Genomic DNA, 20219 nt, shown 5'->3' with positions numbered 1-20219 from the left:
ACATACTTTTTTCATCAAATAAGAGTAAAATTCTCTCTGTTCATACAGATATACTACCAGCATGCTCCGAAAAATGACGAAGATATTTTTTTCTTAATACATATATGCTATAAATACTTCAAACAGAAAGTTACTTATAAGATGTATACAAGTATTCTTATAAATAAACATTGAAATTAAGATACATTTACAACATATTATTTATTTTTCCATTTATATGTAACTCTATCAACTTTTCAACAAAACAGATCTGCGACCCATTTTAGTGTACGTATTGAAATGTTAATCCGAGTAGCATATTCACAGAGTTACAAACTTGACCGAAGTCGGAAACGAAAATGGCACCGCCTTTGAGAACATTATTGACTAAAGTAAGTGTTTTGATATACTATTCCTAACTGTATAAAGCAGATAGATTTAACAATTTATTTAGTAACTTATTTGAAAGTTTCAATATGAAATTGATACCCATTAGACTAAGCAAGTCGAACGCGCGCATTGTTATTAAAAGTATAAGTAGGTCATCAGTTTTCAAAATGTTATTTCATGAAACTAAATTAAACCAATTACTAGAACATGGCAGATTGTTAAAGTGTTATATTTTGCAAACATCGATTAAAGACTCATAGTCTAACTCTCAATATCGTAATGATTGTAGAGCGGTATGCTTAATAATGTTTTATGTTAAACCCTTGAAACATGTACACGGTCTTAAGGATTCAACCGCAGTTTTTTTAATTCTATACTGGGATACCTAATAGCCTACTTATTTATTTCAAAACTGAACTTTAAAGTAATGTTAAAGTTGACGTCTTCAGCAAACACTGACATTACCAAAAATAAACATTAACTGTTACAGATATAAAAAGTGCGTAAGGGAACATGTGAAATAATGTAGAGTAAATCCATAATAAGTAAATTTTGTTTGTTTTTATCATTTGAACATTTGTCTTACAGAGACTTTCGTGTAGTTTTCACTTGATATGATTTACCTTTTATATTTAATTAGATGGCAGAAGGAGGCGAATACAGCAGTGCAGTGCTAGGATCCAATGAAATATTTGAGTACACGTGTACCCCATGCGCTGATGATGGTACCATTGTGGAGTCGTTAAAATATTGCTCTGAATGTAAAGAGAATCTATGTGCAGCGTGTGTGAAATATCATCAAAAAGTGTCCGCAACGAAAAAACACACGCTACAAGATAACGGATTCCAGAGATATGAGGGAAATTCCGTAGATTCTACATCAGATGAGGACAAATTGTTTAAATGTCTCTACCATCCAGACAGGGATATTGAGATGTACTGCGATGCTCATAAAATGGTGTTTTGCTCTCTATGTATAGCTAAGGACCACAGGTAATTTAATCCACTTCTCCCACCATCATAGGTATTGTGCGTTGTTCTTTGTATCAAAATAATGTAAATGTTTGTCATCACTATTTATTAGAAAGTTAAATAGCTCTTTAAATGAATGTTGTTTCGGTAACTTTTTCATTTGTATTTTCATTCTGTAAATATGATGAACCATTTTTATCAACTTAAAATGCTCGATTAAAGTTTGAATTTGCTTTTAATGTTTTAGGCAATGTAGTGGAATTCTAGAGCTTGAAGAAGCAGCTGAAAAACATCCTGTAAAGAATAAAGACGAAACATTGCGACAAATCGACTCACTGCAAACAGATTTACAGGCAAAGAAACAAAAGAAAGAAGTCAATTTGATTGCACTTGATCAGGAAAAGAATGAAATTCTAAAAACCATTGACAACAAGGAACGTTTGATCATTGACAAAGTCAGAGACCTAGCTGCAGATGCGAAAGCAAAGACATGTATTAGATATGATGATTTGAGAAAGGATATTCAGGACGAAAAGTCCATTCTTTTGCAAGCAATTACTGATACCAGTGAATTGAAGGGTAAGGTTAAAGCCGAAAAAGAGTTAGATGCAAAGCAACAATTTGCAGGGTATATTTTACAAAAGGATATTATTTTACAAACGGAGAAAATAATTGAAGGCGTCGAGGAAGATGAACGGAAAATGAAATGTTTTATGAACGACGAGTTGATACAACAAGTTACGTCAGCTGACTGTCTTGTTCAAATTGTTGCAAATACACGCGGAAATAAAACGAAAGACAAGATATTGAGCAAGAAGTCACAAAAAGAAGTAGTTATTAAAGGAAATCGAGACAAACAAACATGCAGCATATATGGAATTTGCGAGCTTCTTGATGGAACAGTCATTGTAGCTGATCACTCTAATGATAAGCTGAAAAGGCTGAGTAAGGATTTCATAATCACAGAGGAACTTGATTTAAATTCAACTCCATTAGGAATGTGCTTGACTGGAAATTCTGAAGTAGCTGTTAAGCTTAAAAACCAAACAGTATTGTTCGTTTCCATCAATGATAAATTCACAAAAGGACATTCAATAAATTTAGAAATTGACAGCAGTATTGGACTTGCTTGTCTTCACAATGAACTGTGGTGCTCAGTTGATAACGTCATTAAAGTTTATAATAAACTTGGTAAAGTCGTGAAATCTTTTTGTAGTGAATCATTTGAAGGAACAAAATTTAAACCAAACGAGCCATTTCTTTACCCAGTTGACGCTGATAATGAGTTTGTTTATTTGACCGACGTGAACAGTCAAGTATCATGCATTGACAAGGAAGGAAACGTGTGGTCGATTATAAATTTTGAAAGACTCGAACGAGTAAGGAGAGGTTGTATAACACAAAGTGATATCATTTTCCTCGCAGGATATACATCAGGCAATATAATGATGTTCAATAAAAATGGGAAATGCTTAGGAGAATTGGTTGACGGCTTAGTAAATCCAGACTCTTTGTGTTACGTCAGCAGGACTAGACAGCTGATTGTTGGGCATAAAAACAAGGATATATTAACAATTATCGAAACGGATTAACGCTATGACTATATGGTGGATTGATGGACATTGCACTTATCCTAAAAATATTGAATATTTAATTGATGTTGCAATAATATCTTGTTAGCCATGGTCATATATATTCAAAACTTTTGGTACTTGTGACAAACATCCGGACTTTCCAATATCGTTTTCTTCTCCTATCAGAAGCATGTTCATCATATCCATTTTTCTGGTAATAAAATAATAGAACTGGCAATGCCTCCCAATTCAAACCAATGTTATCTACGAAATACTTGATTTGTGATTTGTTTCACAAGCTTTACTGATTTTGTCACAAACCAATAATGCCATATAAACATCAGAAATGGTTTTGATATTTAACATTCATATTTGGATAACGGAAAAATAAAGTGGAACAATACAGAAGGGGTTTTAATACCAAATTACAAATATCATTGAAAGTACCAAATTACAAATATCATTGAAAGTACCAAATTACAAATATCATTGAAAGTACCAAATTACAAATATCATTGAAAGTACCAAATTACAAATATCATTGAAAGTGAGTGGCGCATGCGTCCAAAGATCGCCTAAAGATCCTGTATGTTTTACTTAAGGTTGTTACCACACTAAAGTAAAATTCTATATATGTTCATAATTATGCTTATAAAACAATTTTCAAACATCGAAGAATATGTAAAATGTATACTGCAAATATGTGTGCACATTATATGTAATCATTAAAATATATGCATTCATTTCTTATTGAAAAATTTGACTTAGACTTTATAGAAAATAAATTTGTAATTACCTCCCTTGATTTACATGAAATGTTAATTCGGTAATATCTTTGTGAATACTTACAATATTGATGCATCATATTTATGATATAAACCATAAAAAATGTGTTACAGGATCTTTAACCGAACGTGAATGTCATGTTAGGATACTTTTTACTTTGTGAACTCCTTATTCCCTTACAATTGATTATTCATTAATTTGATATGATACATGTATGGAAAGTGTAGCTTATTGAATATGAAATAATTCAAAATGATTACAACGTCGTAGGTGCACAACTTAATGACATGAGCGTTCACTCATGGTGGAAAAAAAGGAGTCAACAATAATGGCTTCATTATACGCTACTGTATACAGATGTGTTGTAGTCAAGAAAGCTAATCAAATATTTTGCCCTTTCTATGAAATTCTTCTTAAAATTAATCATTCAAATTGTAAATATCCCACTGAGAAACGATAATACGGTGTAACTTTTCACCCAGCGGCGTACATGAATTTGAAATATAGTTTTTTTTTTCAAAAAATGTAAAGAATTGTCCACAAAGGGGCACGTCTCTAAGTCGGCTTACACTATCACTTTCGCTATCAGTTTTTCTACTTGTTATAGGGTTGGTAAGCGAACAGCATGGATCCTGATCAGACTACGCGGATGCGCAGGCAGGTCTGCATCCATGCTGGTCGCAAACGCACTATGTTGGTTTTGTCGTGACGCGCCTCATGTATAATAATATCTTTATTTTGAAAAGGTAATACATGAAAGATATACAACGGCAATCATATGTATCTTAAATTTTAATGTAGCATTCTGAAATAGAAAAGCCAACAACAACAGAACATGCATATAGGGACAAAAATATAATGAATTTAACTAAAATGTATTATATCTAGAATAAGAGAACTCAATTTGTTCATTCTAAAATTTAAAGCATGCATAAAAAATACATTCTGTCTTAGTATTTGCGTATTTATGCTTATGTCTTAAATAGTATTCATCGCCCCTATATTTCGTTTGCCTTACTCTAGTTAAAGTCACTTTTTGGACAACTAATTGTGCATTTCTTTTAGAACAGTTTTATTATCATAAAAAATAGAATGATTCTGGACGAATTATGATTTTAACGTTTACAAATACTGATCGGAAAACAGACATCTAGCTTTTGCACAAATCATAATCATTGTTTTTCTTTTACTTATGTATATTTCATTTTTAGATTTTGCAATATTTCTTTTATTTCACTTCACATACATAGAAAACATTACAAAGTAATACTTAACAAAAATATATCTTTTTGATTATAATTGACAGTCTCGTTCCATTTTGTTCAGTAGGGGAACAAGGCGGGAGCGTCTATTATTGTTGAATCGGGTTGTTTTAGAGAGTATTTCCTTTTGGTGGTGATATCTGGGATTAACTTATCCAGTACTTCCAGTGACGTTTGACAAAAGTTGTATATAAGTCATAACACGTCAATTCTTAATTTCTTTTTTTTAATTACTTTTATATCTTTCCTATAAACATTCATCCATTTTGATAATTGTCAATATATTCAAATCTCTGTACCCAATAAGCAGCTGCTGTTTCTTGTTATCGTAGCATAGAGAATCTGGTTCCATTAAACCATCTACCAATTCTCCTAAGCATTTACCCTTTCCATCGAACATCATAACATTCCCCGAGGTGTATCCTGCGATACAAATGATATCCTTTGAAGCAATACAAGCTTTTCTTACTAACCGCAACCGTTTACTTTCCATAACCGACCATACGTTTCGTTCCCTGTCTAGACATGCAACTTTGTTACCCAAATCTGATACATACATAAACGCACCGTCTGTTGCAACTGGGACGAGTTCTTTCCCAACAGGGTTGAATATTGTTCCTACAAATGATTCATTATTGAAGGTTTTTATGACCGTTCCCCAACGGTTATAGACCTTAATGTCAGTTCCAGTAAAGCACCAAATTTCGTTGCAAATGGAAGCAATACCAACAGTGTCACCGCCCTGGATTTTTATGAAATGTGTTTCATTAAATTTGTCTTCAACCGAAATAAACAATATAGTGTGATCTTTGAGTTTAACTGCTATCTCAGTTTTGCCTGTTAAACAAATACCCGATGGACTAGATACTAATTTGAATTCTTCTGTAATGCTATAGTTTTCATTCAGCTTTTTCAACTTGTTATTTGCGCGATCACATAGAATAATTGTACCATCAAAAAGCTGGCAGATTCCATTTATGCTACAGGTCTGTTTGTCTCCATTTCCTTTTATGGTTATATCTTTCTGTGACTTTTTGCGAATTGGTTTGTCTTTGATATTAAAGCTGGTTTTACTTCCAACAACCTGAACAAGACAATCAGCTGCTGACAAGTATTGTATCAATTCTTCATTTTTAAACCATTTCATTTTCCTTTCATCTTTTTCTACGCTATTGTACTTATTCTCTAGTTTGGCCATACTATGTTTTTGCAGAATGTGTCTTGCAAATTGTCGTTTTTCATCTAGGTCCACCTTGTTTTTAACTTTACTTCTTAATTCAGTAGTTTCAGTTAAAGCTTGCAACAGAACAAAATATTCTTCTTGCAATTCTTCCTTTAAACCATTATATCTAATACAAGCCTTTGTTTGTGCATCAAACGCTAGTTCTTTGACTTTGTCAATCATCAAACGTTCCGTGTCTTTAATGGTTTTTACAATTTCATTCTTTTCCTTATCTAGTGTATTCAGATTTACTTTTTTCTTCTCTCTTGTTACCTGTATTACAGCTTGCAAAGAGTCGACTTTACTCAGTATGATGTTTTCGTTGTCTATAGAAATCCTATTAGCTGCTTCATTAAGTTCTAGTATTCCAGTGCAGTGCCTTCAATTGTTAAAAAGAACAAAATACAACAGCATAATTTAAAGAAACAAGCAATTCAAAATGCAATTTACAAATTTACACAAAGAAGCATAGGACAAAGGAATTTATTTATTATTTAAAATATGAATATAATATTGTCCATAAAAAAGAAATGAGCCGCGTCACGACAAAACCAACATAATGGTTTTGCGACCAGCATGGATCCAGACCAGCCTGCGCATACGCGCAGTCTGATCAGGATCCATGCTGTTCGCTTACAAACCCTATAACAAATAGAGAAACTGATAGCGGACAGCATGGATCCTGATCAGACTGCGCCGATGCGCAGGCTGGTCTGGATCCATGCTGGTCGCAAACCCATTATGTTGGTTTTGTCATGACGCGGCTCAATTTATGACGCCATTATTGTACATGTATTATTAAAATGTTTAGATACAAACAGCATTATTTTAATAAAACAATGCATTTGGTTACCTATGTTCTTTAGCAATGCATAGAGCACAGAAAACCATGTCATGATCACAACAATACATCTCGATAATCCTGTCTGGGTGGTAGAGACATTTGAACATATTTTCCTTATCCGATATGGTCTCAACTGAATCTTCCTCACAATGTTTGTATTCTTTGTCATGCAGCATGTGTTTCTTCGTTGCAGAAAATTTAAGATGACATTTTATACATGCTGCACAGAGATACTCTTTACATTCCGGACAGTATTTCAACGCTTTTGCATCATTGCCTTCTTCAGTGCATGGTGTACACGAGTACTCAAAGTCTGCATCAGATCCATGTACTGACTTGTTGTATCCACTTCCTTCTGTCATCTGATATAATCAAATATGAAATTAAACTATAAAATCGAACACTGAGCAATGCGTGGCACTATACTTTTTTTATTACTTTTATTAGTAGAGGGTTGTTTGTTGTAAAGCAGCTATGTAATATGCAATATTTCTGTTGAGCCTGAATTTTCAATTACATATGCATTTATGTATATACACATTTGAAAACAAACTTTTAACTAATACTGCATGTTGTCTTTTTTGTTCTTAATCCAAAATCAACGACGTGTACCTACTTTTGTACGGAATGCCGTTAGGGCCATTGCCTATGAATGTGTTGATCTGAAACGCGATAGTCGATAGTACGATGATGAAAACGCGAAATCACGAAACTACGATGGTGAAAATGCGAAAGCACGATGATGAAAACGCGAAAGTACGATGATGAAAACGCGACAGTACGATACTAAGATGATGAAAGCGCGATAAACTATCGTGTTTTCGCCATCGTACTGTCGCGTTTTCACCATCGTAGTTTCGTGATTTCGCGTTTTTATCATCGTACTGTCGTGTTTTCATCATCGTACTATCGCGTTTTCACCATCGTACTATCGCGTTTTCACCATCGTACTATCGCGTTTTCATCATCGTACTGTCGTGTTTTCATCATCGTACTATCGCGTTTTCACCATCGTACTGTCGTGATTTCATCATCGTACTATCGCGTTTTCATCATCGTACTATCGCGTTTTCACCATCGTAGTTTCGTGATTTCGTGTTTTCACCATCGTACTATCGACTATCGCGTTTCAGATTAACACATTCATAGGCGATGGCCCTTACGGCATTCCGGAATGCCGTTAGGGCTATCGCCTATGAATGGTTTGATCTGAAACGCGATACTCGACAGTACGATGATGAAAACGCGAAATCACGAAACTACGATGGTGAAAACGCGACAGTACGATGGTGAAAACACGATAGTTTATTGCGTTTTCATCATCGTAGTATCGTACTGTCGCGATTTCATCATCGTACTATCGCGTTTTCATCATCGTGCTTTCGCGTTTTCACCATCGTAGTTTCGTGATTTCGCGTTTTCACCATCGTACTATCGACTATCGCGTTTTAGATCAACACATTTATAGGCGATGGCCCTAACGGCATTCCGTACTTTTGCCCTTTGAACAACGTGTTTCGTTGCTACGCATGCGTCATTTTCTCGAGCATGCCCATCTGCTAAGAAAAAAACGAGATTTGTCCTTCACAGAAATACAAGTATATGCAGACGTTTAAACAATTTTGTAGAGGACACATCTTAAGTTTCAAAGCTGTGGGCATTGTTGTTTTCCACAATAAAATGTGTTTTAAATAACTCAATATCCCCGGGTAGGAGTTAAGAATGACTCAAGGGACATGAATTATGTGATATATGAATTTTGAAGATGACCACAACGTGATTCCTATAATCTGGCCATTATAGTTTCCGAGGAGATTTTCTTAGACACTTTTGTTGTATTAGTCTATGAAAACTAAGGTTATCCTAAAACGGCATCATCACATTTGTCATTAGGTATTTTCACATTTGTCATCAAGTATATGATTAAATTATATAACTTTTCAAAAGGCAATGATACATTCGAAATATTAAAGCTCTAGGTTATTAGATTTTTCTAATATTAGTTAATTTCTGTAGGTCCACAAGACAATGTATGATTTATATAATTTTTGGAGTAAACCACAAAGTGATGTTACATGCAATACCTCTGTATTTCTTCTAAGACAATGCTTTTAATTGTTAGGGAATAAACATCCGAATCAACCTCGTTTGTGTTTAAAGCTTCACGTCTCCAGATGTGCCAAAGTATTTAAAGAAAATCAAACTTGAGAAAAATGTAAATGTGCTAAGATTCTACGAAAAAAAGTAAAACGATTCAAAATTGAAGTAATGATTTGCATGTTCTGTGCGATTAATGACTGATTCTGCAGTACAAATCATCATATTTCTGCTCGTGACTCGCACAGTAAGGACTATTTTTGTATTTTTTGACCTTTCTGTTTTCTTTTTGATCATTCGTGTGGATTGTTAGAGTAAGTACAGTTTTCAATGTGTAAACTACTTCTTTGCTCACTTCACAATGAAAATTAGCATGAATCTGGACGTATACTGCTTTAACTGATTATGATATTCAAACTTCATTTCAACATTTCATACTTCTGAGTAACGTATACAGATCAAACACAAATATTAACTGGTTGAAAAACACTACTAGTATTTAATTACCTAAACTTGTATTTTTTAATAAATTCATTACACTCACTTCAGAAGTGAATCCTCTGAAGTTCGAGCAAAGTAACACTTTTTCATTTATATGAGATTTTTTTCATAAGTAAATAGCCAATCAGAGTTCAAACATTTTCAAAATCTGCAGCAAAATAAACCAATAATAAATATATTTAAAAACGCTTACTTTTTTCCGTTTGTCCCACACTTTCGATTTCGCTAACAATTATATCAGTAATCTGTTTGTGGATGACAAGACTCCAACGTCCATCCGTATGTTACATACTAGTATATTATCAGTACTCAAGATAACACAATTTATGGGATCTACTAATCGATGGTGTACGGTGTCCGATTTAACGGAGGCCGAGTGTGACCGTTTATAAGTTTAATTTCATACCTATTTCATGATAAATCGAATAAGGATTCGTTTCGGCATAACTTATGGGATCTACTAATCGATTGTGTACGGTGTCCGATTTAACGGAGGCCGAATATGACCGTTTATAAGTTTAATTTCATACCTATTTCATGATAAATCGAATATGGATTCGTTTCGGCATAACTTATCAAATGAATTTCTTTTTAATTAAAATCTGCGTTTTCCCATTTACAGATTGTGCATTTGCAAAATTGTTCCGTTGATAGGTATATTCCAGATCGGCACATTTGTCTTAAGGTATTGTAGAATCATCCGCAATATAAAAATGTGTGCATGTGCCCCTAGGACAAGATATATTTGGTTGTATTTAATTGTGTTCAATTGTCGTATTATAATAAACTACATTTGTATGAAACAATCCTAATAATTTTATTGTATATTTCATGTTCTTAATCCCGACCAAATATTCAGCTAGATAGCCTATGTTCGAGTGCCTTGATGCCTCATTGCCTTTCACGTTGTGTCACAGGCAGTTTATGTTGTATGTTTATTCATGTATATTATCTTGGATATTTACAGGTTAGTATTTTATATCATTCTGAGTTAAAGTGTAATAGTATGAGGTTATTATACATTGTTGAGCACAATATCGAAGTACAGTATCGAAGCAGTCAAAACGATAATGAAGGAGGCGCTAGTCGAGTCTGGTATAGATTTTGCAGCTGTGTACGAGTCAAATAGAATTCGTATTGTTCTCAACTATGTTTAATGATCTCTTTATTTCATACCAGCATTATTTGACATTTTGACAGAACTTTAAAACTTCTATTACTAAATTACTATAAGAATTGAGTATCAAAATGACAACGAGGCTAGATGAAATGTGATATGAATTTGATAAAGATATTTTAGATTTTTAAAATGAAAACGAGGCAATAAATAGTGTGATATGGATTTGATTAGCCTTTTGGACTCTGGAAATAGAAATGAGGCTATATGGGGTGTGATATGGATTTGATACTGACTTTTTGGACTCTGGAAATGAAAACCCTGTTAAACTAATAAGACTGGATCCAATAATGATTTCTTTTTGAACATCACGTGGTGTATATACTGGAAGTGCATTGATTATATTTTGATAAGGTTTGAAATAAATTGTGTTATATCACATGTTTATATGAACATAATTAATTTCTATAGCAATTACTGTAATATTCGATGATTGCGCTTCACATTTTTGTAACTGGCATATGTAGTTATATTGTTTTATAAATAAATGCATCAATGAAACAAACGATTCTCTTTTACCGAATACGACTCTGATTGTGGGTATGTGACAAGAAGAATACTAGATCTGTATTTGTATAGTTTAAAGAGTCTTGCATCAATTCATTTGATATATTCAGTATTGAGCATACATTCATTCGATGTCCTATATTTCTTTCATTGTAACCTTTTGTATTCTTTGCGATTGGTGTCATAAGTATTAGCTCAAGGATGTTTTGTGTCCAGAAGTAAAACTAAAGACGAATTCTTTATGAGGCTATATGAATTTTGTTTACTGTCGGTCTTGCTGAATTAGTGCGAGTTCTTAAATGCTGTTATCATTCACATTTAAGACGGATAGGTTTTTGTCAAAAACGTTTGGCTAATGATTTATTTCCGCCAGGCAATGGCTAGTTCATTCAGGTATATCTTTACTATTATTCTTCATTGTTTTGATTAACCTTGATCTTGTTTGTTTGTTTGTTTCATTTTACGCCTTTTCCAACAGTATTTCAGTCATAGTAGTTTCCTAACCACCAGTACTAGACTACCTTCCTCCGCGCTAAACTACCAAAGCATGTCCCGGGGATCGAACCCGCGCAAGAGAGGTAACTGGATTAGAAGTCATCGACTCTAATCCCTCGACCACGGAGGCGGACTAGCCTTGATCTGAGTCCACATTTAGATCTAATATATTTAGTTGATATTGTTTTTTTCTAATAATATAGCCAATGTAATCCTTTACTCTTGGTAAAACAAACATACAATCTAAAGTATAAAACTGTTGTTGCTTATTAAGGCGTGAATTTATGTAGAAAAGAATATATCACATGCAGTCCTCTGATAATGCATATCTGGAAACATCAAGTTGTTTCAATAATTATTATTAACGGAAGACTATATAAATAATAGATAAAACAACTTCTCAATATTGAACTTCAAATACATTTTATTATCAATACTTTGCTACAACTTCTATAATGTTGAGAAAAAAAGGAAAGTTCATGCACGTCCCATGATCAAAAATATGTTTGCAACCTTATGAAGTTTTATTATCATTAAACAAATAACTAGATTGATATCACTGAAAATTGTTTTAAAGAAAGGGTGGTGTCCGAGAGATGCAGTTAGATTATTTAAATCTCTGACAGTAGATGTGGAACATAAAATGCCAAAATGATTCAGAAACTGTTTCATATAACATTTAAATATAAAACAAATTTCACTGTATGTTTTCCTATTTTATTTCTTACAACATCTTACAATTTTTTTCTCATATCGAAAGATGGCAATATTTACAAAATATGATCAACAAAAATGTAATGAATAATTGAAAGTTCTCAACTTTTTAACAACTTGTTTACTGAATGAAAAAATTCTGCTAAAACTATAAATAGCTGTAAAAGAAAAAGGAAAACGGAGTCAAACCAAACCTTATCCTTTTTTTCATTAATCAGGGATCAATCACCTCATAACCGAAAATAATCCAGTCTGCATTTTAAATATGCAAAAAGTAGTGTCATTTTTATTCATATGATTATCAATATTAACAATGTTATGGTATTTTTGTTCTACTATTTTCCTTATATAAAAGTGTCTGTTAAAATCTCGATTCTTATCTGTCAATATATATTTATACCGGACATCATAATTATACATCGTAGGAAAATAATGTAATATAAACAACATTGAGTTTAACTTGCTACATATATTGAAATGAAACATACATTCTTTCATAACAGGAAAGAACAAATAACCCAAATGTTGTCAAAATTAGCAATAGTAATTTGCAACACTGTCATGAAAATGCAGGGGAAAAGCGCGGAATTTTCCGTGTATTACATTTCCGATGATCCCGCACTGCCTTCAATTTCGTGCTTAAATTAATGGATGATGTAACATTTAATGGGTGTCTCACCAGTTTGGGATTAGTCGGAAGTTTGGTGGTCATCTACTACTCTACATATACAAACAGGTAGTTGGAGCATAGAGCATATAACCTTTGTCATCATGCTTCTCAAATAACTGTTTCAAATAAATAGTGGTTTCAAATTTAATCAAATTAAATATGCATGTATTATATACATGTATTCAAATGCACGATGGTTTCAAATTTAATCAAAATTAATGTTTCACATAACCCAAAATATTATAAAATATCTCATTACCTAAGTAGTCTAAGTTATATTTGATTTTTATCAGAGTTAGTCATGGAATATTTATCTGCATCTAAATTTGTTCCTGTCACTACCATCTAGTTTACAAACATATATCTACAGATATTACTGTAATAGTATTCCTGTTTTCATGTCCAACAATCAGTTGGTGGTTCTTGTTGTCAAAACACAGAGAGTCTGGACTGTCTAATCCGTCTAACAATTCCCCTAAACATTTACCTTTTTTATTGAACATCATAATATTGCCCGAGATGAATCCTGCAAGAAAAATGATACCATTTTCAGCAATACAAGCTCTCCTTGCTCTTTTGAGCCTTTCCAAACCCATTATTGACCACACGTTTCCGTCCTTATCTATACATGCTGCCTGAGTATCCAAATTTGATACATATATAAACTCTCTATCAGATGCAACTGGGACAAGATTTTTACCAACCGCCTTGAAAAGTGTTCCTTCAAATGCATTGTGTGTGATAGTTTTTATGACCGTTCCTTCTCTGTTATAGACCGTGATACCATTTCCAGTGTAGGACCAAAGTTCGTTGCAATAATACACAAGACCAATTAGGCCACTGCCTTCTGTAATAAATGACTGTTTTTCAATAAATATGTCATCAATGGAAACAAACAGTACAGTATGATTGTGCAGTTTTACAGCTACTTCAGTTTTGCCAACCGTACAAATACTAATAGGACTAGAATCAAGATTGTGTTCTCCAATGATACTGAAGTCTTTATTCAAACTTTTGAGAGATTTATTAGATCTATCTGCTATTAAAAATGTACCATTATTAAGCTGGCAAATTCCAAGTATGGAGCATGTATGCATGTCTCCATTTCCCTTGACAGATACTTCTCTGTGTGACTTTTTGTACACTGGCTGGTCAGTGGTAGGAACGCTACTGTTACTTCCAACAATTTGAACAAGCCATTCAGCTCTTGATACATGTTGTATAAACTCGTTATTCTTAAAACATTTCATTTTCTTTTCATCTTTTTCTACGCTATCATGCATATTTTTTGTTTTAGAAAGGGTATGTTTGTGTAACATGTACCTTACGAATTGCCCCTTTGCATCTAAATCAGCTAGGGCTTTAATCTGTTTTCTTACTTCATCAGTATCAGTTATAGCACGCAAAAGAACGGAATCTTCATGTTGAATATCGTTTTTCAGACCATCATATCTAGAACAAGTATTAGCTTTCACATCTGAAGCTAAAGCTTTGACTTTATCGATGATCAAAAGTTCTGTGTCTTCAATGCTCTTTAGAATATCATTCTTGTCTTGATCAAGTGCAATCGAATTGACTTCTTTCTTCTGTCTTGTTGCTTGTATATCAGCTTGCAAAGTATCAATCTGTCGCAATATGTCGTCTTGCTTGTTTATAGGAATCGTAGCAGCTGCTTCTTTAAGCTCAAGAATTCCGCTGCATCGTCTAAAATAGTTGATTGAACATGTAAAGAAACAAACATTTTGTCTTCAGTAAAAATATTTTAAAAGAAAAGGGTCATGATGACCCTCAATTGAATATTAAAACTTTCATTGGAAAGGAACAAGTAATATTTTAAACATGAGCAACAGGTATAAAATCTAAGTATTAAACTGTTATCACAAAGTTCATATTTATATCTGAAATATAGCATGTGTATAACCATTACTGGTTGCTATTGCTAAGGGAAAACAACAGTTCCAAAATATGTGTACATAACAAAGAAAATCAATGACCCCGCGGCGGAGCCAACTTTTACCTTGGGCTTTTATTTGAACAAATTTGGTAGATACTAGAAGATGTTTCATGCCAAATATCTAAGTTCTAGATCTTTAAGTTTTTAACAAGAGGTTTTTACTATATACAAACAAGAATTTGCAACAGGGTTACCAACGTCCCCCGCCTCGGGGAAGTTTTATATGAAGCATAAAATTGTGCTATTTCAAAAGATTGAGGTATGGATCTAAGGACTTTCAGTTCAAAATTATGATCAATGCTAGATCTGAAATGCACCGATAAATTTATTAAGAAATAAAATTAATGTTAAGCTTTTACCTCTAAGTGTGACCTTGACCTTGGATATAGGGGTCCAGGTGTTGTTCATGACATTTCGACTTATTATTGTTACAATTTGTACCAAGTATTTTCAAAATCCCTTGAACTATGAAGAACTTATAGATAGAACACATAATATACCCTCTACCAGACTATGTTACTCTTTGACCTCTTAGTGTGACCTTGGAAGTAGGGACCCATGTTTTGGGCCTGACATATCGTCTTATTATTGTGATTATTTGTGCAAAGTATTTTTAAAATCCCTTGATCTATGAAAAAGTTATGGACTGGACACAAAATATACCCTATAACAGACTATGTAAATCTTTGACCTCTACATGTGACCTTGACCTTAGAGGAAGGGACACTGGTGTTACATATGACATATCATCACATTGTGACTATTTGAGCCAAGTATTTTCAAACTCCCTTGAACTATGAAGAAGTTATGGACGGGACACAAAATATACCATATAACAGACTAAACTTTTGACCTCTAAGTGTGACCTTGACCTTTGAGGTAGTGGAACAGGTGTTGTACTTGACATATCATCTTTTTATTGTTACTATTTGTACCAAGTATTTTCAAAATCCCTTGAACTATGAAGGAGTTTTAGATCGGACACAATATATACAGACTATGTTAATTTTTGACCTCGAAATGTGACTTTGACTTGGAGGTAGGGATGCAGGTGTTGCGCATGACACATCGTCTTATTAAAGTGACTATTTGTGCCAGGTATTTTCAAAATCCTTTGATATATGAAAAAGTTATGGGCCGGACACAAAATATGCATGTACCCTATAACAGACTATCTTAATCTTTGACCTCTAGTTGTGACCTTGACCTTGGAGGTAGGTGACCGGTTGTTGCGCATGACACATCATCTCATTATCATGAACAATTGTGACAAGTTTTTACAAAATCCCTTCAAAGATAAGAAAGTTATAGACCGAACACGACATATACCCTTAAATAGACAATGTTGACCTTGAATGAGCAAGTGCGACCTTTACTTTGGAGGTAGGGGGTGGTTGTTGCGCATGACACATCGTCTTATTATAACAAACATTTGTGCAAAGTAATTTCAAATTCCTTTGATAAATGACAAAGTTATGTACCGGACACGAAATATTCCCTGTAACAGACTATGTTAATCTTTGACCTCCAAGTGTGAGACATTGACCTTGGAGGTAGGTGACCGATTGTTGCGCATGACACATCGTCTCATTATTGTGAGTAATCGAGGCAAGTATTTACAAATTCCTTCAAAGATAAAAAAAGTTATGGACCGGACACGCCATATACCCTCAAATAGACAATGTCGACCTTGAATGAGCAAGTGCGACCTTGACCTTGGAGGTAGGGGTCTGGTTGTTGCTTATGACACATCGTCTTATTATAACAAACATTTGTGCCAAGTTATTTCAGATTCCTTTAATAAATGACAAAGTTATGGGCCGGACACGAAAGTGTGACGGACGGACAGACGGGCGGAGCCTCTATCTATATCACCTTTTTTTCTTCGAAAAGGCGGGGGCAATAAGGAAAATCAATTACCCTTTTGGGTGGGGTCAATATTGACCTCAGGGCTTTTATTTGAACAAAATTGTTGGTAGACACGCACTAGAACATGTTTCATGCCAAGTATCTAAGCTCTAGCTCTTTGAATTTATCAAAAGAATATATTTTAAGTTTTTACTATATACACATATTAGGAAAATAAATGAATCCCTTAGGGCGGGGCCAATTTTGACCCTAGGGCTTTTATTTTAATAAACTTGGTAGATGTTTCATACTTAATATCTAAGCTCCAGATATTTGAGGGTTTTTTTAATAATTGCTATTACTATATATAATTAAAATAAAAATCAATGTCCTCCGGGGCTTTTATTTGAGTAAATTAAACTCGGTAGACACTCACTTGAAGATATCTCATAATTTATGTCTAAGCTCTGGCTCTTTGGAATTTTTAAAAGACGACTTTTAGGAAAATAAATGAATTCCCTAGGGCGGGGGCAATTTTGACCCCAGGGCTTTTATTTTAATAAACTTGGTAGACACCTACGAGAAGATGTTTCATACTAAATATCTAAGCTCTAGATATTTGATTTTTTTTAATAATTGTTTTTACTATATACATATTAAAATAAAAATCAATGTCCTCCGGGACTTTAATTTGAATAAATTAAACTCGGTAGACACTCACTTGAAGATATCTCATAATTTATGTCTAAGCTCTGGCTCTTTGGAATTTTTAAAAGAAGATTTTTAAGTTTTTACTATATACATAATTATAAAAATAAATCATAATTATAAAAATAAATCAATGGCCAACTTGGGTGGGTACTTTTGACCCCAGGGCTTTTATTTGAACAAACTTGGTAGACACTTACTAGATGTTTCATGCCAAATTACTAAATTTTAGCTCTTTAGGTTTATTAAAAGAAGGTTTTTTTAAGTTTTTTCTTTCGGTTGCCATGGCAACCAGAATTCTGCATGGAATACATTTCTTTGAACATTTTTAAGGTGACCACCAAAGGAAAATTCCTGTGAAGCTTGGATGAAAATGGCTTAGCGGTTTATGAGGAGATGTCGTTTAAAGAAAAAGTTTACGAAGGGATGAAGACACCGGACGAATTGCGAATACAAAAGCTCACCTTGTCACGTTGTAACAGGTAAGGTAAAAAGCAGTTAACAATACACGGGGAACAGCAGTGAACAAACAGTTGAATAACAGGGTTTCATTGTCGAAATAATTTTAAAATATCATAGTCAAGAAAAGTACAAATAGATTCCGACGACATTGTTGAATTGAAATGTCTGGATACAAAAGAAAATGTATGAAAATGATTACCTATGGTTCTTAGCAACACAGAATGAGCAATACACCATGTCATGATCACCGCAATACATTTCGATATCCCTTTCAAGGTGATAGAGACATTTGAACAGTTTGTCCTCATTCGATGTAGTTTCGATGGAATCTCTCTCAGAACGTTGGTGTTCGTTATCTTGCAGCGTGTGTTTCTTTGTTGCAGAAAATTTAAGATGACATCTTGTACACACTGCACAGAGATATTCTTTACAATCCGGACAGTATTTCAACGCTTTTTCATCATTGCCTTCTACAGCGCACGGTGTACACGAGTACCCAAAGTCTGCATCAGATCCTTGTACTGAATTGTTGTATTCACCTCCTTCTGCCATCTGATAAAATGAAATATTAAATTAAACTATAAAATAAAACATGAAGCAAAGCATATGTAATTGATACAGTACGAGTTTTTCTTCAAAGACAGTATGCAGGGATAAACAACTAATTGTCAGAGGCGAAGCCGGGGATAAATTGTTGTTTGCCCCAGCAAACTGTCTTCTAAACGTCTGTAAGAAGACACTTTTGAAGAATATACGAGAAACTGCATCTGACTAATACGACGTTTAAGTTTAAAGACCAGATAATTGATATCTTATTTAATAATAAATAGATCTAATTGAAATTAAATGTATATTCACGTTGAAAATATAAAACTATAGAAAATATTTGCATGTCCTTAAAATTATTGGCAATGAAAGGTGTAGGCAATTTGTATTCGCACGAAATTTTCGTGCACTTTTTTCAATAGAACAGAATTCACTTTCATTCATGATAAACAACATCAAAATGGCTGCCTTCAATAGAGAGTCATAATTGCTAAAATCGATAATGATTTGGAGCGCAAATCTGGTAACTGTCCCTTATCCACATGCTTAGCTTATCGCAATGTTCAGCATTGTACATGTTTATGGCCTTTGATTTTTTGTGTGTGCGGGAGAGGGGGTGGGGTAGGACAAAAAATGTCATGTTTATGTTGTTGTTTTTTATAAAGAACAAACAAACATTAGTTAAGTCAATCAATTGATAACATTTTATCATGTTAAACCGTTCCAAACATTTTATTGTTTATGTACATGAGATCCGGTGTATCTACATTTTTATCATATGTCTAGTCTGCCGTATTAAAATTTCAATAGCCCCTCGTATATAATTAGTTAAAGCTTTTGACAGGTTATATGGCCCTATATAAACGGTTGTTGGAAATATGAGGGTTATATTGCAAGCAACCGTTTACATACGGCCATATATCCTGTCAGAAATATTTATAACGAATCAATACAACGAGCATCTTTTTATAGATTTTTGACAGGTTATATGACTCTGTATAAGCGATTGTTTGCAATATAGCACAGATAACAGAGGTACCTATAAAATGCTACATGCTTAACGTCTATTTTGTAACATGTATACAATTTAAATTTAAGTAAACTAAGTGACCTCACACAAGCAATACCACAATTACCACATTATTGATTTAACTTTGTAGAGATATCCAAGGCAATGCTACGTTCAAAGTATCTAAATCTTTATAACTAATATTACAAACTAAATGACCCCAAGACCTAGACCATTTTTGAAAAACTCATGCATCATATTTGTAATTAAATTAAGCATTACTAAAGTAATATATATATGACAAATATTAATAAAAATAGATACTTTCTTCTTTTGAAAAAGATATGAGAGATACATGCTTAATGTTTATAGAAAAAAGTAGTATATCTTGACCCTACTTGAGTTTGAACTCGTTGTTGTGTTTTTTACAGAAGCACAGAAGGGACATTCCGATTTTATATTATTTCCTATCTCGTGGCCACGAGTTATAACTCAGAACAAA

At 33.5% G+C, this 20219-nt stretch overlaps 3 protein-coding genes across 3 annotated transcripts; 1 reads left to right on the top strand and 2 right to left on the bottom strand.

Annotated features, from left to right (window-relative positions):
- Positions 1-294: 294 nt before the first annotated feature.
- LOC132725242 (E3 ubiquitin-protein ligase TRIM45-like) lies at positions 295-3323 on the top strand. The gene is made up of 3 exons (XM_060710340.1): positions 295-371; positions 1010-1362; positions 1589-3323. The coding sequence occupies exons 1-3, from the start codon at positions 339-341 to the stop codon at positions 2931-2933; spliced, it is 1731 nt and encodes a 576-aa protein (XP_060566323.1). The 5' UTR covers positions 295-338; the 3' UTR covers positions 2934-3323.
- A 1887-nt stretch (positions 3324-5210) lies between these two features.
- Positions 5211-7391, bottom strand: LOC132725206 (uncharacterized). The gene is made up of 2 exons (XM_060710301.1): positions 7039-7391; positions 5211-6564 (listed from the first exon to the last, which is right to left on the bottom strand). The coding sequence occupies exons 1-2, from the start codon at positions 7389-7391 to the stop codon at positions 5211-5213; spliced, it is 1707 nt and encodes a 568-aa protein (XP_060566284.1).
- Positions 7392-12212: 4821 nt separating this feature from the next.
- Positions 12213-18714, bottom strand: LOC132725252 (uncharacterized). Its single transcript, XM_060710351.1, has 2 exons — positions 18362-18714; positions 12213-14894 (listed from the first exon to the last, which is right to left on the bottom strand). Exons 1-2 carry the CDS (start codon positions 18712-18714, stop codon positions 13541-13543), a joined length of 1707 nt encoding a protein of 568 aa, XP_060566334.1. The 3' UTR covers positions 12213-13540.
- Between the last annotated feature and the right edge of the window lie 1505 nt (positions 18715-20219).

This window comes from Ruditapes philippinarum, unplaced genomic scaffold, assembly GCF_026571515.1.
Source record: "Ruditapes philippinarum isolate M1 unplaced genomic scaffold, ASM2657151v2 ctg7692_1_1_1_1, whole genome shotgun sequence".
NCBI lineage: Eukaryota > Metazoa > Mollusca > Bivalvia > Venerida > Veneridae > Ruditapes > Ruditapes philippinarum.
Note: the sequence above shows the minus strand (reverse complement) of the source record. Positions and strands in the feature narration are given on the sequence as shown.

Excerpts from the sequence above, each read along its gene's own strand:
- LOC132725206 (XM_060710301.1), bottom strand. The coding sequence starts at position 7,391 with ATGACAGAAGGAAGTGGATACAACAAGTCAGTACATGGATCTGATGCA. Across the intron at positions 6,565-7,038 it reads TGCATTGCTAAAGAACATAG|GCACTGCACTGGAATACTAG; the intron begins GTAACCAAATGC and ends TAACAATTGAAG.
- LOC132725252 (XM_060710351.1), bottom strand. The coding sequence starts at position 18,714 with ATGGCAGAAGGAGGTGAATACAACAATTCAGTACAAGGATCTGATGCA. Across the intron at positions 14,895-18,361 it reads TGTGTTGCTAAGAACCATAG|ACGATGCAGCGGAATTCTTG; the intron begins GTAATCATTTTC and ends CAACTATTTTAG.
- LOC132725242 (XM_060710340.1), top strand. The coding sequence starts at position 339 with ATGGCACCGCCTTTGAGAACATTATTGACTAAA. Across the intron at positions 372-1,009 it reads TGAGAACATTATTGACTAAA|ATGGCAGAAGGAGGCGAATA; the intron begins GTAAGTGTTTTG and ends ATATTTAATTAG. Across the intron at positions 1,363-1,588 it reads TGTATAGCTAAGGACCACAG|GCAATGTAGTGGAATTCTAG; the intron begins GTAATTTAATCC and ends TTAATGTTTTAG.